General features: G+C 38.0%; 1 protein-coding gene across 1 annotated transcript in view; it reads right to left on the bottom strand.

Moving 5' to 3' along the window:
• Nucleotides 1-18,195, bottom strand: part of DDX10 (DEAD-box helicase 10) — a 311,316-nt gene that overhangs the window by 135,325 nt on the left and 157,796 nt on the right. The window contains exon 14 of the mRNA XM_068988708.1: nucleotides 2,986-3,105. Within this exon, the coding sequence (XP_068844809.1) occupies nucleotides 2,986-3,105 (120 nt within the window). The remainder of the gene's footprint in view (nucleotides 1-2,985; nucleotides 3,106-18,195) is intronic.

The raw sequence follows: 18,195 nt of genomic DNA, 5'->3' as shown, positions 1-18,195 counted from the left end.
AGACTATACTACAAAGCTACTTGATGGTATACTACTATACCATCAAGACAGTATGGTACTGGCACAAAAACAGAAATATAGATCAATGGAACAAGATGGAGAGCCCAGAGACAAATGGACGCACCTATGGGTACCTTTTTTTGTTTTTGTTTTTTTTTTTTGACAAAAGAGGTAAGAATATACAATTGGGCAAAGATAGCCTCTTCAATAAGTGGTGCTGGGAAATAAGCTATGTGTAAAAGAATGAAATTAGAACACTTCCTAATGTCATACATAAAGATAAACTTGAAATGGATTAAGACCTAAATGTAAGACTAGAAACTATAAAACTCTTAGAGGAAAAGAGGTAGCACACTTGACGACATAAATTAAAGCAAGATCCCCTATGACCCACCTCCTAGAGTAATGGAAATAAAAACAAAAATAAACAAGTGGGACCTAATTAAACTTAAAAGCTTTTGCATAGTAAAGGAAACTGTAAGCAAAGTGAAAAGACAACCATCAGAATGGGAGAAAATAACAGTAAAGGAAACAACTGACAAAGGATTAATTTCCAAAATATACAAGCAGCTCATGCAAATTAATATCAGAAAAACAAGCAACCCACTCAAAAAGTGGGAAAAGGACCTAAACAGACATTTCTCCAAAGAAGACATACAGATGGCTAACAAACACTTGAAAAGATGCTCAACAGTGCTCATTATTAGAGAAATGCAAATCAAAACTACAATGAGATAACCACCTCACACCAGTTAGAATGGCCATCATTAAAGAGTTTACAAACAATAAATGCTAGAGAGGCTGTGGAAAAAAGGGAACCCTCTTGCATAGCTGGTGGGAATGTAAATTGATACAGCCACTATGGAAAATGGTATGACAATTCCTTAAAAAAAACTAGGAATAAAACCACCATATGACCCAGCAATTCCACTACTAGGCATATATCCTGAGGAAACCAAAACTGAAAAGGACACACGTAGCCCAATGTTCACTGCAGCACTATTTACAACTGCTAGAACACTGAAGCAACCTAGACGTCCATCAACAGATGAATGGATAAAGCTATGCTACATATATACAATGGAATACTACTCAGCCATAAAAAGGAACACATTTGAGTCAGTTCTAATGAGACAGACAAACCTAGAGCCTATTATACAGAGTGTGGAATCTAGAAAGATGGTACAGATGAATTTATTTGCAGGGCAGCAATGGGGAAACAGACATAAAGAACAGACTTATGGACACAAGAGGAGGGGAGGAAAGAGAGGATGAGATGTATGGAGAGAATAACATGGAAATTCACAAAACCATATGTAAAACAGATAGCCAGTGGGAGTTTGTCATATGACTCAGGGACCTCAAACAGGGGCTCTGTAACAAAATCTAGAAGAGTGTGACAGGGAGGGAGATGGCAGGGAGGTACAGGAGGGAAGGACATGGGTGTACCTATGGCTGATTCTTGTTGATGTCTGACAGAAAACAATAAAATTTTGTAAAGCAATTATCCTTCAACAAAAAAATAAATAAATTTTAAAAATATACACCAAAAAATTCTACGAACAATAAATGCTGGCTTGGTGTGGAGAAAAAAGAATCCTCCTATGCTGTTGGTAGAATGCAAACAGTAACAGCCACTAGAGAGAACAGTGCAGAGGCTCCTAAAAAAACTAAAACTAGAACTAGAACTACCATATGACTCAGTAATCCCATTCCTGGGCATATACGCAAAGAAAAATCATCATTCAGAAAGAAACATGCACCCCATTGTTACTGCAGCACTATTTCCAATAGTCAGGACATGGAAGCAACCTAAACATCTGTCATAAAGAAAATGTGGTCTACACATACAATGGAATATTACTTAGCCATAAAAAGGAACAAAATTATGCTGTTTGCAGAGATGTGGATGGAGCCAGAGACTATCATACAGACTGAAGTAAGAGAAAAAGAGAAAAATAAGTATTCTTTTTTATATTTTATTTATAAAATTTATTTATATTTTATATTTATTTATTTAATTTTATTTTTAATAGGATAATTACTTTACAATATTCTGATAGTTTCTGCCAGACATTGATATGAATTTCCCATAAGTATACATATGTCTGTCCCCTTCCTTCTGAACCATGGTTCAAATATTATTTATTAACACATATATGTGCAATATATATGGTATATAGGAACCATATAGAAAAATGGTATAGATGAACTTATTTGTGAAACAGAAAGACAGAGAACAAACATATGGATACCAATGGAGTGAGGGACTGGGATGGATTGGGAGACTGGGATTGGTATATATGTACTGGTGCATGGTGGCACTCAGTCGCTTAGTCGTGTTCGACTCTTGACTCTGTGAACCCATGGTCTGTAGCCTGCCAGGCTCCACTGTCCATGGGACTTTGCAGGCAAGAATACTGGAGTGGGTTGTCATTTCCTCCTCCAGGGGATCTTCCCAACCCAGAAATTAAATCTGGATCTCCTGCAATGGCAGGTGGATTCTTTACCACTGAGCCACCTAAGAAGCACCATATATACACTACTATGTATAAAACAGATAAGTAATGAGAACTGATTGTACAGCACAGGGAACTCTGCTCAATGCTCTGTGATGACCTAAGTGGGAAGGAAATCCCAGGAAGAGAGTATACACACACACACACACATACACATATGGCTGATTCACTTTGCGATACAACAGAAACTAACACACACAGCATTTTAAATCAACTATACTCTGATTTAAAAAAAGAAAACAAACTCTGTTGTTAATCATTAAGAGGTAGCCCAGCTTACTGTCACAAAGGCATTCTTGCCTACATATGCAGAGCTGACCAAATACCTACAGAAACATGAAAGGAGTTGTCTGAGAGGTCTTGAGAAACATTCATTTTTCTTATTAAAAATGGCATGTCAGCAGCAGAATCAAACTTTCTAATACTTGGAAAGTACTACAGAAATGAAGCATTTATAGAATCTTACCTCTCCTTCATCGGTAAATGTTATTTTCTTATTTACTTTAAAATTTCTCTTCATTACTTTTTTTGCTTCTGCAATCTTGGTCACTTTTTTCTTCACACTGGATTTAGAAGGTTCTTTCTTCTGTGTCAGAATATACCCAAAAAAAAAAAAAAAAAAGCATAGATGATTAGTTAAATGAGTGTCTTATATTAACAATCTAACACTGGCAATACACTTTCCAAACTTGAATGTGTTCATTGCTCATTGGCTAAAGAGAAGCACCAAAGTTGCTCTCCAGAAATAAAATTATCAGTGCTAAAGGAATTTAAATTTCAATATGAGTGTTAGACATAAATAATCTTAAATTTCTACTGTTAATAAACTGCTTTACTAAACTTCTGTTACTAAACTGTGCTATCGGAGGAAGCAATGGCACCCCACTCCAGTACTCTTGCCTGGAAAATCCCATGGATGGAGGAGCCTGGTAGGCTGCAGTCCATGGGGTCACTAAGAGTCGGACACGACTAAACGACTTCACTTTCACTTTTCACTTTCATGCATTGGAGAAGGAAATGGCAACCCACTCCAGTGTTCTTGCCTGGAGAATCCCAGGGACGAGGGAGCCTGGTGGGCTGCCGTCTATGGGGTCGCACAGAGTCGGACACGACTGAAGCGACTTAGCAGCAGCAGCAGAAACTGTGCTATACTGATAATGCTGCAGCATTAGAAACTACATGATAATGTTATAAACAGACATATAAGGGAAAGCAAGCTTTCAGCTGAAAACAACACACTTGAAAAATAGCTATAACTTCCGGGAAAAAATGTAAAATTTTTAGACTAGAAAAATGTTTCCCTGGAAAGCAAAATGACTCTAATACATTGTTTTTTACTTCCTCCCATTACAGTAATTCACTATATGAATACTGGGAAACATCCTATGACAGGGAAGTTGTGTTCAAAGGTGAAATGGTCTTAATGCACAAAGGTGAAATGTGTTCAAAGGTAAAAAGTCTTACTTCTTACTTTTACTTCTTGAGTAAGAAGTAAGACTTTGTGAACAGGAATTTTGTCAACCAAAATAAATTGCTCCCTTTTTTGCCATGTGAATACAGAGCACTAATAAGACTTTCTTCCACCCAGTCATTACTCCCACTCCCCCTTTACCCTGCAAACACTTATCAAAGAACATGAACAACACAACCATCAGGTTGGAGATTATGTTCCGAACTCCTACTAGGTCTTCTTAGTTTTATCACTAGGCTGATTCTTAACAATCCTGGGTTGACAGATACTTTGTCATCAACCTTCAACTTATGATAGAGAGAATGTTTATCAAAAAGTGCAAAGCTCAGGGGATCATTATAACGTAAAAATAATTAAACAGGAGTAAGCTTTAACTGCTTAAATAAAAGGACGAAAAAATAATAAGGAGAAACAGGAGCAAACTTGCTGGACGTGATGACACTGTTCTACCACTTAATAGGAGTTTGTGTATACACCTGTCAAAATTCATCAAATGTTACACTTAAAATTGGTGTGTTTCATTGTATATAAATTTCTACCACAGAAAAGAATCCTGTAAACTGCACTTTAGTTAATGCCAGGCAAGCTGAAGTATATGGAAAAAAGTACAATGATATTGGCAACTTACTAAAAAATGCATTAAATGAAAAAATGATGATGAATGGATTGACAGAAAACTACATGAGAAAGGAAATACGGTAAAAAGATAATTGCAGAATATGAGTGATGGATATTTGGTATCAAAGTACACGTTTTCAACCTTTCCATATGTTTGAAATTTTTTGTAATAAAACACAAAAGGCCAGTCAAAGAACAAGATAAATGGTCAAAAAGCAAAGATAACAAAAACTGTTAGAATAAAATAATAGAAAAATTAATCCTTCAGAGTGAAACCTCAGAGTGATGTGGGTCTATATCAAGAGATTTCGGGAAATCCATGATATCTCTAAAATTAAATAACAAAACTTGGGGGTGTTACATCTTTGCAATTTTATGTTAATCATGGTTTCTAAAAAGGATCTGTGTTCTCCCCCTCCTACCCACACACACTAAAAGGTTAAACTGTTCGTTTGTTTTAGGGAAGTCACTGAAAGAAGGAACAGAAATGTCAGCATGGGTGAGGAGACAAACATGCATTTTCCTAAAAGGCTGTGGTGTAGGTCTGATACTCTAGAATTAATCCTCACTCATTCAAATATGCATTGTTATCAACATGGAGGATATCATAGTACACAATACCCCAGCAGTGAAAGAGACAGATGGATTCTCAACCCTCCAGGAACCTAACTTAATCAATAGGGGAAAAAATTTAAATTATTTAATCACAGATGTATCGAGTGCTCAGACAAAACATAGAGGATGAATTCTTTAATAGGGTGCCTGCCCTAGCTAGTCTAGAGTAAGGAGAGGAAGTCAAAGAAAGCTTCCTTTTGAGGAACACATGCTTGTACAGAGTAGCAAACATCACTGCAGTAGTGATGTATTTGTGATGAACAAATACCTTCTGTGTGCCCACTGATGGTGTATTTCACATACAGCTTATAGAGTTTTAGTTCAATGCCATTCTTCTGAATATTAATTTTAGCAGGTAACACATGTTTATATATTTTATAAAGGATATTCAGTTAAAAAGTTGTATGTATGTCTTCTTCAGCTATTTCAGCTTATGTCCCAAGAATCAAATGAATTCTGACCATTAGTTTGCTAGTGTGTGACAGTGCAATTGTGCAGTAGTTTGAACATTCTTTGGCATTGGAATGAAAATTGACCATTTCCAGTCCTGTGGCCACTACTCAGTTTTCCAAATTTGCTGGCATATTGAGTGTAGAACTTTCACAGCATCATCTTTTAGGATTTGAAACAGCTCACCAGGAATTCCAACACCTCCACCTGCTTTGTTCATAGTGATGCTTCCTGGAGCCCACTTGACTTCACATTCCAGGATGTCTGCCTCTAGGTGACTGATCACATCATCATGGTTATCTGGCTCGTGAAGATTTTTTTTGTACAGTTCTTCTGTGTATTCTTGCCACCTCTTCTTAATATTTTCTGCTGTTAGGTCCATACTTTTTCTGTCCTTTATTGTGCCTATCTCTGTATGAAATATTCCCTTGATGTTTCTAATTTCTTGAAGAAATCTCTGGTCTTTTCCATTTTACTGTTTTCCTCTATTTTTTGCACTGATCACTGAGGAAAGCTTTCTTATCTCTCCGTGCTATTCACTGGAACTCTGCATTCAAATGGGTGTATCTTTCCTTTTCTCCTTTGCCTTTCACTTCTTTTCTCAGCTATTTGTAAGGCCTCTTCAAACAACCATTTTGCCTTTTTTCATTTATTTTTCTTGGGGATTGTCTTCATCCATGCCTCCTGTACAATTCCACAATCCTCCATCCATAGTTCATCAGGCACTCTATCAGATCTAATCCCTTGAATCTACAATCAGTTCAGTTCAGTTCAGTCGCTCCTGCGTGTCTGACATTTTGCGACCCCATGAACTGCAGCACGCCAGGCCTCCCTGTCCATCACCAACTCCCGGAGTTCACTCAGACTCACGTCCATCGAGTCCGTGATGCCATCCAGCCATCTCATCCTCTGCCGTCCCCTTTTCCTCCTGCCCCCAATCCCTCCCAGCATCAGAGTCTTGTCCAATGAGTCAACTCTTTGCATGAGGTGGCCAAAGCACTGGAGTTCCAGCTTTAGCATCATTCCTTCCAAAGAGTACCCAGGACTGATCTTTAGAATGGACTGGTTGCATCTCCTTGCAGTTCAAGGGACTCTCAAGAGTCTTCTCCAACACCACAGCTCAACAGCATCAATTCTTCGGCGCTCGGCTTTCTTCACAGTCCAACTCTCACATCCATACATGACCACTGGAAAAACCATAGCCTTGACTAGACGGACCTTAGACGGCAAAGTAATGTCCCTGCTTTTGAATATGCTATCTAGGTTGGTCATAACTTTCCTTCCAATGAGTAAGCGTCTTTTAATTTTATCACTGCAATCACCATCTTCAGTGATTTTGGAGCCCCAAAAATAAAGTCTGACACTGTTTCCCCATCTATTTCCCATGAAGTGATGGGACCAGATGCCATGATCTTAGGTTTCTGAATGTTGAGCTTTAAGCCAACTTTTTCACTCTCCTCTTTGACTTTCATCAAGAGGCTTTTGAGTTCCTCTTCACTTTCTGCCATAAGGGTGGTGTCATCTGCATATCTGACGTTATTCATATTTCTCCCGGCAATCTTGATTCCAGCTTGTGCTTCTTCCAGCCCAGCATTTCTCATGATGTATTCTGCATATAGGTAAATAAGCAGGGTGACAATATACAGCCTTGACGTACTCCTTTTCCTATTCGGAACCAGTCTGTTGTTGCATGTCCAGTTCTAACTGTTGCTGTGGAGGAGCTGGAAGGCTTTAACCAAATACTGAAAATGTATTTGCTCCACTCGTGACGAAGGTTGGAAGCTGGAACGAGCATAACAAAGGGTTATGAGCGTTCACTGAGTGCCCAAGGCTGGGAACGGATGACGAAGGGTCAATACGCCCGGCCTTGAGGCGTTCGAAGGCTTCCTTCTTCTGATCACCTGCTTCTGAGAGCAAGGACTGTTGTTTCATGATAAGACTCCCTTTAGAGTTTCGCCAAAGCTATGTTATGGCTTAGGCGGTAGGAACTGTATTTTATGCTTGAATGTTTTAATGTTTATCTGGAATGGCTACGTGCAAGTCAGCCTTATGCTCTATTCCCTGAAAATGATAAAACTACACAATTGGATAATAAACTTTGTCAGTCCACTAGAGGCTGTCCCTGAGTGTCCTTTTCAGAGTGCGGTTCTCCGAGTCTTACAGTTGCTTCCTGACCTGCATATAGGTTTCTCAAGAGGCAGGTCAGGTGGTCTGGTATTCCCATCTCTTTCAGAATTGTCCACAGTTTATTGTGATCCACACAGTCAAAGGCTTTCGCATATTCAATAAAACAGAAACAGATGTTTTTCTGGAACTCTCTTGCTTTTTTGATGATCCAGCATATGTTGGCAATTTGATCTCTGGTTCTTCTGCCTTTTCTAAAACCAGCTTGCACATCTGAAAGTTCACAGTTCATATATTGCTGAAGCCAGGCTTGGAGAATTTTGAGCATTACTTTTCTAGCGTGTGAAATGAGTGCAACTGTGTGGTAGTTTGAGCATTCTTTGGCATTGCCTTTCTTTGGAATTGGAATGAAAACTGACCTTTAATATTGCATAGGAACCTGGAATGTCAGGTCCATGAATCAAGGCAAATTGGAAGTGGTCAAACAAGAGATGGCAAGAGTGAATGTTGACATTCTAGGAATCAGCGAACTAAAATGGACTGGAATCGGTGAATTTAACTCAGATGACCATTAGATCTACTACCGTGGGCAAGAATACCTTAGAAGAAATGGAGTAGCCATCATGGTCAACAAAAGAGTCTGAAATGCAGTACTTGGATGCAATCTCAAAAAATGACAGAATGATCTCTGTTCGTTTCCAAGGCAAACCATTCAATATCACAGTAATCCAAGTCTATGCCCCAACCAATAATGCTGAAGAAGCTGAAGTTGAATGGTTCTATGAAGACCTACAAGATCTTCTAGAACTAACACCCAAAAAAGATGTCCTTTTCATTATAGGGGACTGGAATGCAAAAGTAGGAAGTCAAGAAACACCTGGACTAACAGGCAAATTTGGCCTTGTAATATGGAATGAAGCAGGGCCAAGACTAATAGAGTTCTGCCAAGAGAATGCACTGGTCATAGCAAACACCTTCTTCCAACAACACAAGAGAAGACTCTATACATGGACATCACCAGATGGTCAACACTGAAATCAGACTGATTAGTTTCTTTGCAACCAAAGATGGAGAAGCTCTATACAGTCCGTAAAAACAAGACCAGGAGCTGACTGTGGCTCAGATCATGAACTCCTTATTGCCAAATTCAGACTTAAATTGAAGAAAGTACAGAAAACCACTAGACCATTCAAGTATGACCTAAATCAAATCCCTTATGATTATACAGTGGAAGTGAGAAATAGATTTAAGGGACTAGATCTGATAGACAGATTGCCTGATGAACTATGGACAGAGGTTCGTGACATCATACAGGAGACAGGTATCAAGACAATCCCCATGGAAAAGAAATGCAAAAAAGCAAAATGGCTGTCTGGGAGGCCTTACCAATAGCTGTGAAAAAAAGAGAAGTGAAAAGCAAAGGAGAAAAGGGAAGATATAAGCATCTGAATGCAGAGTTCCAAAGAATAGCAAGAAGAGATAAAAAGCCCTCCTCAGTAATCAATGCAAAGAAATAGAGGAAATCAACAGAATGGGAAAGACTAGAGATCTCTTCAAGAAAATGAGAGATACCAAGGAAACATTTCATGCAAAGATGGGCTTGATAAAGGACAGAATCTAGCATATGTGTATTTGAATTTTGAAAAGATATTTCCAAAGAAGTTATACAAATTTATACTCTGATCAACAATTTGAGAGTAACTGATTCTCCATATCTATTTAAATAAAGTATATTAGGCTTTACATTTACCAGTCAACTAGGCGAAAAAATATCTCAGGGAAGTTTTAATATGCATTTTTATATTAAACATAGCAAGACATCTTTACAAAGGCATTTATTTTTCAGTGCACTGTATATATTTTTGCCAATATTTTTAATGAATTTCAGGAATTTTATTTATTTGCAAAATTTCATCATTTGTTAAAGATGCTTCAATATTTTCTCCCATTTATGTTTATACCTTTGCCATATAGTGTAATATTCTTTTGTTTTGCCTTGCTTTGGTTTTAAGAAGCAGATATTTATAATATTTATAAAATTAACATTTTGAATAACAAAATTTCCATTTATTCTAGATTTGGCCATACTTCATCAAAGTATAATGAAAGATTTCCTGACAAGATATAAGACATCAAAATCCCATTTTCATTTCTATTTGTACTTCTTCTACATCATGTATGCTATACTTTGATATAACATGCCAAGAGGAAAATGTCATAAAATACAAAGTTGATAAAGCATCAAGTCATTCTTGACAGTGATTGCTGTAGCAGGTTGCCAGGAATAACTTGGAAGATAAAAGAACAAGAGCAGCTTCAACATAAGAACAGTTCCTATCAATAGGGCCATGTTAGTTAATATTGGCCTCAAGAAGATTCAAAATATAATCAATGAGAAAAATCTATGTTAGCATAAGCATCTAAAAATTAAGAACACTAACAAAATAAAGAACTATCAAGCCTAATGGGAATTTTAAATAGGATAAATTACGTTTAATATTTAATATGATACCTATTATGCCTTCATGTTAAAGATCAGGGCATTTGTAGCATTTATAAACAGTGCTTTTCCAAATTCCAAAAGTACTTAACTTTAGTACCAAAAGTTAGGTACTTTAGTACCTAAGTAACCAAACCTAGTAAAACTAGATTATATTTTTTCCAAAAAAAGCAAAACTGCCTGCCATGTAAACGTAATTTTCAAAATCCTGTATTGTTCGCTTCCCTGGTGGCACAAATGGTAAAGAATCTGCCTGCAATGCAGGAGACCTGGGCTCAGTCCCTGGGTTGGGAAGATCCCCTGGAGAAGGGAATAGCAACCCACTCCAGTATTCTTGCCTGGAGAATTCCATGGATAGAAGAGCCTGGCGGGCTACAGTCCATGGGGTCACAAAGAATCAGGGCACGACTGAGTGACTGGCACACACACTTCCTACATTTACTGAACTACAGTAATTCACATATTTTAATTTTACAATATGAATTAAGGATACACTTCTTGACAATTTTAAAGCTATCTGAACCTCTCTGATAATTAGTGATACACCTGTTGCCCATTGGTATGTCTTCTTTGGAAAAAGAAGTCTATTTGCGTCATTTGTCCATCTAAAAATATAATTATTTGCCTTTTTGTTTTTGAGTTGTACAAGTTCCTTATATATCTAAAATAATATTGACCAGTTATCAGATATATAGTTTGCAAATATTTTCTCCCATCCTAACTTGTTTTTAACTTGTTTCATTTACTGTGTAGAGTTTTTATGTTTGATGTAGTCCCCTTGCTTATTTCAGCCTTTGTGCCTTTGCTATTGGCATCTTAACCAAAAGATCATTGCTCAGAATATGCTACTCAAATTACAAGACCCTAAACCTATCCCCTTTGTGATAAGAATCATAACAGCCGTTACAGAATTTATTTGTATATTTGTCTCATTACTTAATATTTGTGCCAATATCAAAACTGCCTAAGAGACCCATTCTACAAATGCTTTCAAATTTTTAAAAATTTTATAAATAATGTGTATTATTCAAACATAAAATCAAACATATGAAAGCCTACATTGCCCAAAAAAGTTCTTCACTTTTTTAAGGTTAGATCCGTTCTTATGATTATACTAAAACACAAACGTAAGTAACATTAAGCTTTCTCTATTCTGTATGGTCCATAAAGCCATGCACCACTAATTACATTGTAGTCTTTCTCTTTTTCTATGCTGCATTGTCAACAAGACCATGTACTACTAATACACTGAACTGCAGTTTCAACGTATAAAGTAATGAGAAATGATTAACAGAACTACAACATGTTAAGCAGCAATGACAAGATATTTATTATAAAATATTTATGATTCTTTTTAAAAGAGTCATTTTAACCAGTCAGCATAAATAGGAAACCACACAAATGAGTACTGCAATCTCTTCAAGAAAATCAGAGACACCAAGGGACATTTCATGCAAAGATGGGCATAATAAGGGACAGAAACGGTATGGACCTAACTGAATCAGAAGATATTAAGAAGAGGTGGCAAGAATACACAGAAGAACTATACAAAACAGTGTTAGTGATCTGGATAACTATGATGGTGTGATCACTCACCAAGAGCCGGACATCATAGAATGTGAAGTCAAGTGGGCCTTAGGCATCACTATGAACAAAGTTAGTGGAGATGATAGAATTCCAGCTGAGCTATTCCAAATCGTAAAAGATGATGCTGTTAAAGTGCTGCACTCAATATGCCAGCAAATTTGGAAAACTCAGCAGTGCCACAGGGCTAGAAAAGGTCAGATTTCATTCCAAACCCAAAGAAGGGCAATATCAAAGGATGTACAAACTATCACACAACTGTGCTCAATTGAAACGCCAGCAAGGTAATGCTCAAAATCTTTCAAGCTAGGCTTCTACAGTATGTGAACTGAGAAGTTCCAGATGTACAGGCTGGATTTAGAAAAGGCAGAGGAACCAGAAATCAAATTGCCAACATCTGTGGGATCATAGAAAATTCAAAGGAATTCCAGAAAAACATACTCTTGCTTCATTGAATATGCTAAAGCCTTTGACTTTGTGGATCACAACAAGCTGTGCAGAATTCTTAAGGAGATGGGAATACCAGACCACCTTACCTGGCCTCCTGAGAAATCCGTATGTAGGTCAAGAAGCAACAGTTAGAAGTGGACATGGAACAATGGACTGATTCAAAATTGGGAAAGGAGTATGTCAGGGCTGTATATTGTCATCCTGCTTATTTAAATTATATGCAGAGTACATCATGCAAAATGCCTGGATGGATGAAGCATAAGCTGGAATCAAGATTGCCAGGAGAAATATCTATAACCTCAGATATGCAGATGATACCACCCTAATGGCAGAAAGCGAAGAGGAACCAAAGAGACTCTTGATGAAGGTGATAAAGGATAGTAAAAAAGCTAGCTTAAAACTCAACACAGAAAAACTAAGATCATGGCATCTGGTCCCATCACTTCATGGCAAATCGATGGGGAAAAAAATGGAAACAGTGACAGACTTTATTTTCTTGGGCTCCAAAATCACTGTGGACGGTGACTGCAGCCATGAAATGAAAAGATGCTTATGCCTTGGAAGACAAGCTATGACAAATCTAAACAATGTATTAAAAAGAAGACATTTCATTTTCCAGCAGAGGTCTGTATAGTCAAAGCTATGGTTTTTCCAGTAGTCATGTACAGATGTGAGAGTTGGATCATAAAGAAGGCTGAGCACCAAAGAATTGATGCTTTTGATCTGTAGTGTAGGAGAAGACTCTTGAGAGCCCCTTAGACTGCAAAGAGATCAAACTAGTCAATACTAAAGGAAATCAACCCAAATGTTCATTGGAAGGACTGTTGCTGAACCTGAAGCTCCAATATATTGGCTATCTGATACAAAGAGCTGACTCACTGGAAAAGACTCTGATGCTGGGAAAGATTGAGGGCAGGAGGCAAGGGGGTGACAGAGGATGAGATGGTTGGATGGCATTATCGACTCAATGAACATCAGTTTGTGCAAACTCCAGGATATACTGAAGCACAGGCAATCCTGCCATGCTGCAGTCCTTGAGATCACAGAGTTGGGCACAACTGATGACTGAAGAACAACAACAAAGGCACAACCAATCTTCACAAAGATTTTTGGTCGCTAGATTCCTCCTTCATGATTCCCACTCCTGAATCTACAATTTAACTTAGAATACATTCCATTACCTGCTTCTTAACCTGCCATCATAACCAGTGAATGCATTCACAAAAACAATTTTCAAATCTATCTCTAATATAGTTGCCATTGCTCTCTATTTCTTCTCTTACTGTTCAAAATTTCCCCCACCAAAGACTCACTGAAACACCAGTGTTTTTTTTTTCTTTTTTTCCCCTCAACATGTATCTTCTTTTTGTCATTAATTTCGTGTCAGAATTAACACAATTTTCCCCCTGATTTTAAAAAGTTTCTTCATAGCATTTCAGTCTAACACTTCTTTAAATCTCATTTCCTCTAACTAGTCTAGGTAAGATTTAAATTTCTTTTCTCCACCTCAATCATATTTTACTCTGCTTATTTCCCTAATTTAAGTCTCATCCTCAATTGAGTTTCATGTCCAGGCAAATCCATCACTGTTTCTACGTTATCTACTATCTTAAATGGTTCATTCTAGCAGTTTTTATACTGTTGCAATGCATAAAATATAAAGATTATTCATATTTCTAATTCACTACCTTAGTAAATTTGTCTTTAGTTCAATGAAACTATCTAGGCTGTTTACTTTTTTTTTTTTTTGCTAGCCAAGAAATATGTATTATTTGTTCCAACCATGCCCCTCACTCCACACCAAAGCCACTATTGAGGCAATTTCTCAGGTATTTCCAATTCTTTAGCAAAATTAGAGCTAGCCATATTTGCCTTAGGAATTCAATTTTTAACCTGCCACTTTTAATAAACATTTCTATATTAGGAAGCAGGCAGCTGGAAGCAATTTCGAGAAATACAGCCTGATACATGCTTTTGTCTCTCTTTTTAGATTTGAGAAATGACAGCATGGATATCATTTTTAACGAGTGTCCAAATTGGCAACATCACATTTCTGTTGTCTCCTACAACTTGTGAAATTCTTCGAGAACTTACAAATATTATAAGCTACATACTAAAAATTCAGCAGTATAAAAAGGAAAGCTAATTTCTATCACATATCCATTCAGTTAACAAAGTTAAGGGAGACTGACTCTGTAAGGGAGGCAATAATGGTGGTAATAAACTAAATTAAAAGACTTCGGGCAGCACTGACGAAACTACTGTAAAAACTATGACACTGAGTACTTTATTGGTACTTTATTCTTAGCTAACTTTGTAAACAGTAGAAGGCAGAGCTTGGAAACGTGACGTACATGTAGTTGTGAACATGATTTTACTGGATTTGGTGGTGATGTTTATTATTTCTCTCTTAGTTAACATATATCTACACTCTCTCTTGGGGAAGCAGCTATCTACAGTCTTATACATACATACTCTACGATATTACACACCAAAACATACACACTTCTACTCTCTAAATTAGAGAAAGAGAATTTCTATGCACAAACAGCTACAAAAAGAGAACTAAGATATATACTAAATTCAAACTGGACTCGCTAACTGATTAGTTAAGCCATTTTTGACAAGCGTTTTAAGACATTTAAGAGGTGCTGATGTCAACCTCCCATACTCCCAAGAGAAGGTAATTCACTGCTACTGGTTATCCGTGGTTTTAATGTCTGCCATTTTTTTAATTGGCTAACATTAGTAAATCACAAGTCATGCATAGGATATATCTTAACTAAGAAAGAAATAATAAACATCACCACCAAATCCAGTAAAATCATATTCACAACTACATGTACGTCACGTTTCCAAGCTCTGCCTTCTACTGTTTACAAAGTTCAGTTCAGTTCAGTTCAGTTCAGTCGCTCAGTCGTGTCCGACTCTTTGCGAAAGTTAGCTAAGAATAAAGTATCAAATGAAAGGTCAAAGGCCAGCCTACAACACGTATACATTTCAAAAAAGTGTATTTGTATGATGTCCAATCATTTAAAACTGGATATTCTTTAAAATACACCATCTATTAAATAGTGGTAAGTAAAAGCAGAGGAAGATGGCAGAGTAGAAGGACGTATGCTCATATTCTCATGCAGGAACTCCACAATTACAACTTGCTGCTAAACAACCATCGACAGGAGAATGTTGGATCCCACCAAAAAAGATATCCCACGTCCAGGGGCAAAGGAGAAGCCGCAGCAAGACCGTCGGAGGGGCAAAATCACGTTTAGAATCAAACCCCATACCCACCAGAAACTATTGGAGGGCTCAAACAAACCTTGTGCGGACCAGGACCCAGAGAACCGACAGAGACTAAGCCACAACTGTGTCTGAGTGTCTCTTACGGAGGTACAGGTCAGCAGTGGCCTGCTGCAGACCTGGGTATGGCATAAGCCCTCTAGGAGGAGGTCACCATTAACCCTACCATAGAGCCGCCAGAACTTACACAGGACTGAGGAAACAGACTCTTGGAGGACACAAACAAAGCCTAGTGCACACCATGATCTAGGAGAAAGGAGCAGTGACCCCACAAGAGACTGACCCAGACTTGCCCGTGAGGGTCCAGGAGTCTCTGGCAGAGGCATGGGTTGCTGCTGGAGGGTGGGGGGCACTCAGTGCAGCACTGCATGCCTGGGACCTTTTAAAGGAGGTCCTAACTATCTTCATTACCTCTCCATAGTTTGGCCTCAGGTCAAACAACAAGGAGGGAACACAAGCTTAGTCACCAACAGAAAACTGTATTAAAGCTTTATTGAGCATGACCCTGCCCATTAGAACGAAACCCAGTTTCCCCCTTAGTCAGTCTCTCCCATCAGGAAGCTTCTATAAGCTTCTTATCCTTATCCATCAGAGGGTAAACAGAACAAAAGCCACAATCACAGAAAATTAACCAAACTGATCACATGGATTACAGTCTTATCTAACTCAATGAAACTATGAACCATGCCATGTAGGGCCACCCAAGATAGACAGGTCATGGTGGAGACTTCTGACAAAATGTGGTCCACTGGAGAAGGGAATGGCAAACCACTTCAGTATTCTTGCCTTGAAGACCCCATGAACAACATGAAAAGGCAAAAAAATAAGACACTGAAAGATGAACTCCCCAGGTCAGTTGGTGCCCAATAAGCTTCTGGAGATCAGTGGAAAAAAAACTTCAGAAAGAATGAAGAGATGGAGCCAAAGCAAAAACAACACCCCGTTGTGGATGTGACTGGTGATGGAAGTAAAGGTTGATGCTGTAAAGAGCAATACTGCATAGGAACCTGGAATGTCAGGTCCATGAATCAAGGTAAATTCAAAGGGGTCAAACAGGAGATGGCAAGAGTAAACTACAACATTTTAGGAATCAGTGAACTAAAATGGATCAGAATGGGTGAATTTAACTCAGATGACCATTATATCTACTACCGTGGGCAAGAATACCTTAGAAGAAATGGAGTAGCCATCATAGTCAACAAAAGAGTCTGAAATGCAGTACTTGGATGCAATCTCAAAAACGACAGAATAATCTCTGTTCATTTTTCCAAGGCAAATCATTCAATATTACAGTAATACAAGTCTATGAACCGAACAGTAATGCTTAAGAAGCTGAAGTTGAACAGTTCTACAAGACCTACAAGACCTTCTAGAACTAACAACCAAAAAGATATCCTTTTCATTATAGGGGACTGGAATGAAAATGTATGAAGTAAAGAGATACCTGGAGTAACAGGCAAATTTGGCCTTGGAGTACAAAATGAAACAGGTCAAAGGCTAACAGAGTTTTGCCAAAAGAATGCACTGGTCATAGCAAATACGTCTTCCAACAACACAAGAGAAGACTCTACACATGGACATCACTAGATGGTCAATACAGAAATCAGACTGATGGCATTCTTCGCAGTGAAAAAAGGAGATCTATACAGTCAACAAAAACAAGGCCAGGAGCTGACTGTAGCTCAGATCATGAACTCCTTATTGCCAAATTCAGACTAAAATTGAAAAAAGTAGGGAAAACCACAAGATAATACAGGTATGACCTAATTCAAATCCTTTATGATTATAAAGCAGAAGTGTCAAATAGATTCAAGGGATTAGATTTGACAGAGTGCCTGAAGAACTATGGACAGATGTTTAAGACATTGTATAGGAGGCAGTGATCAAGACGATCCCCAAGAAAAAGAAAAGCAAAAAGGAAAAATGGTTGTTTGAGGAAGGCTTACCAATAGCTGAGAAAAGAAGAGAAGTGAAAGGCAAAGGAGAAAAGGAAACATATACCCATTTGAATGCAGAGTTCCAAAGAATAGCAAAGAGAGACAAGAAAGTCTTGCTCAGTGATCAGTGCAAAAAAAATAGAGGAAAACAACAGAATGGGAAAGACTAGAGATCTCTTCAAGAAAATTAGAGATACCAAGGGAACATTTCATGCAAATATGGGCTCAATAAAGGACAGAAACGGTATGGACCTAACAGAGCAGAAGATATTAAGAAGAGGTGGCAAGAATAAACAGAAGAACAATACAAAAAGATCTTCATGGCCCAGATAATCACAATGGTGTGATCACTCACCTAGAGCCAGACATCCTGGAATGCGAAGTCAAGGAGACCTTAGGAAGCATCCCTACGAACAAAGCAGGTGGAGGTGATGGAATTCCCCAGGTGAACTATTTCAAATCCTAAAAGATGATGCTGTGAAAGTGCTTCACTCAATATACCAGCAAATTTGGAAAACCCAGCAGTGGCCACAGGATGGGAAAAGTCAGTTTTCATTCTAATCCCAAAGAAAGGCAATGCCGAAGAATGCTCAAAAGTGAAGTCGCTCAGTTGTGTCCAACTCTTTG

This window comes from Capricornis sumatraensis, chromosome 16 (genome assembly GCF_032405125.1).
Source record: "Capricornis sumatraensis isolate serow.1 chromosome 16, serow.2, whole genome shotgun sequence".
In the NCBI taxonomy this organism is placed as follows: Eukaryota; Metazoa; Chordata; class Mammalia; order Artiodactyla; family Bovidae; genus Capricornis; species Capricornis sumatraensis.
Note: the sequence above shows the minus strand (reverse complement) of the source record. Positions and strands in the feature narration are given on the sequence as shown.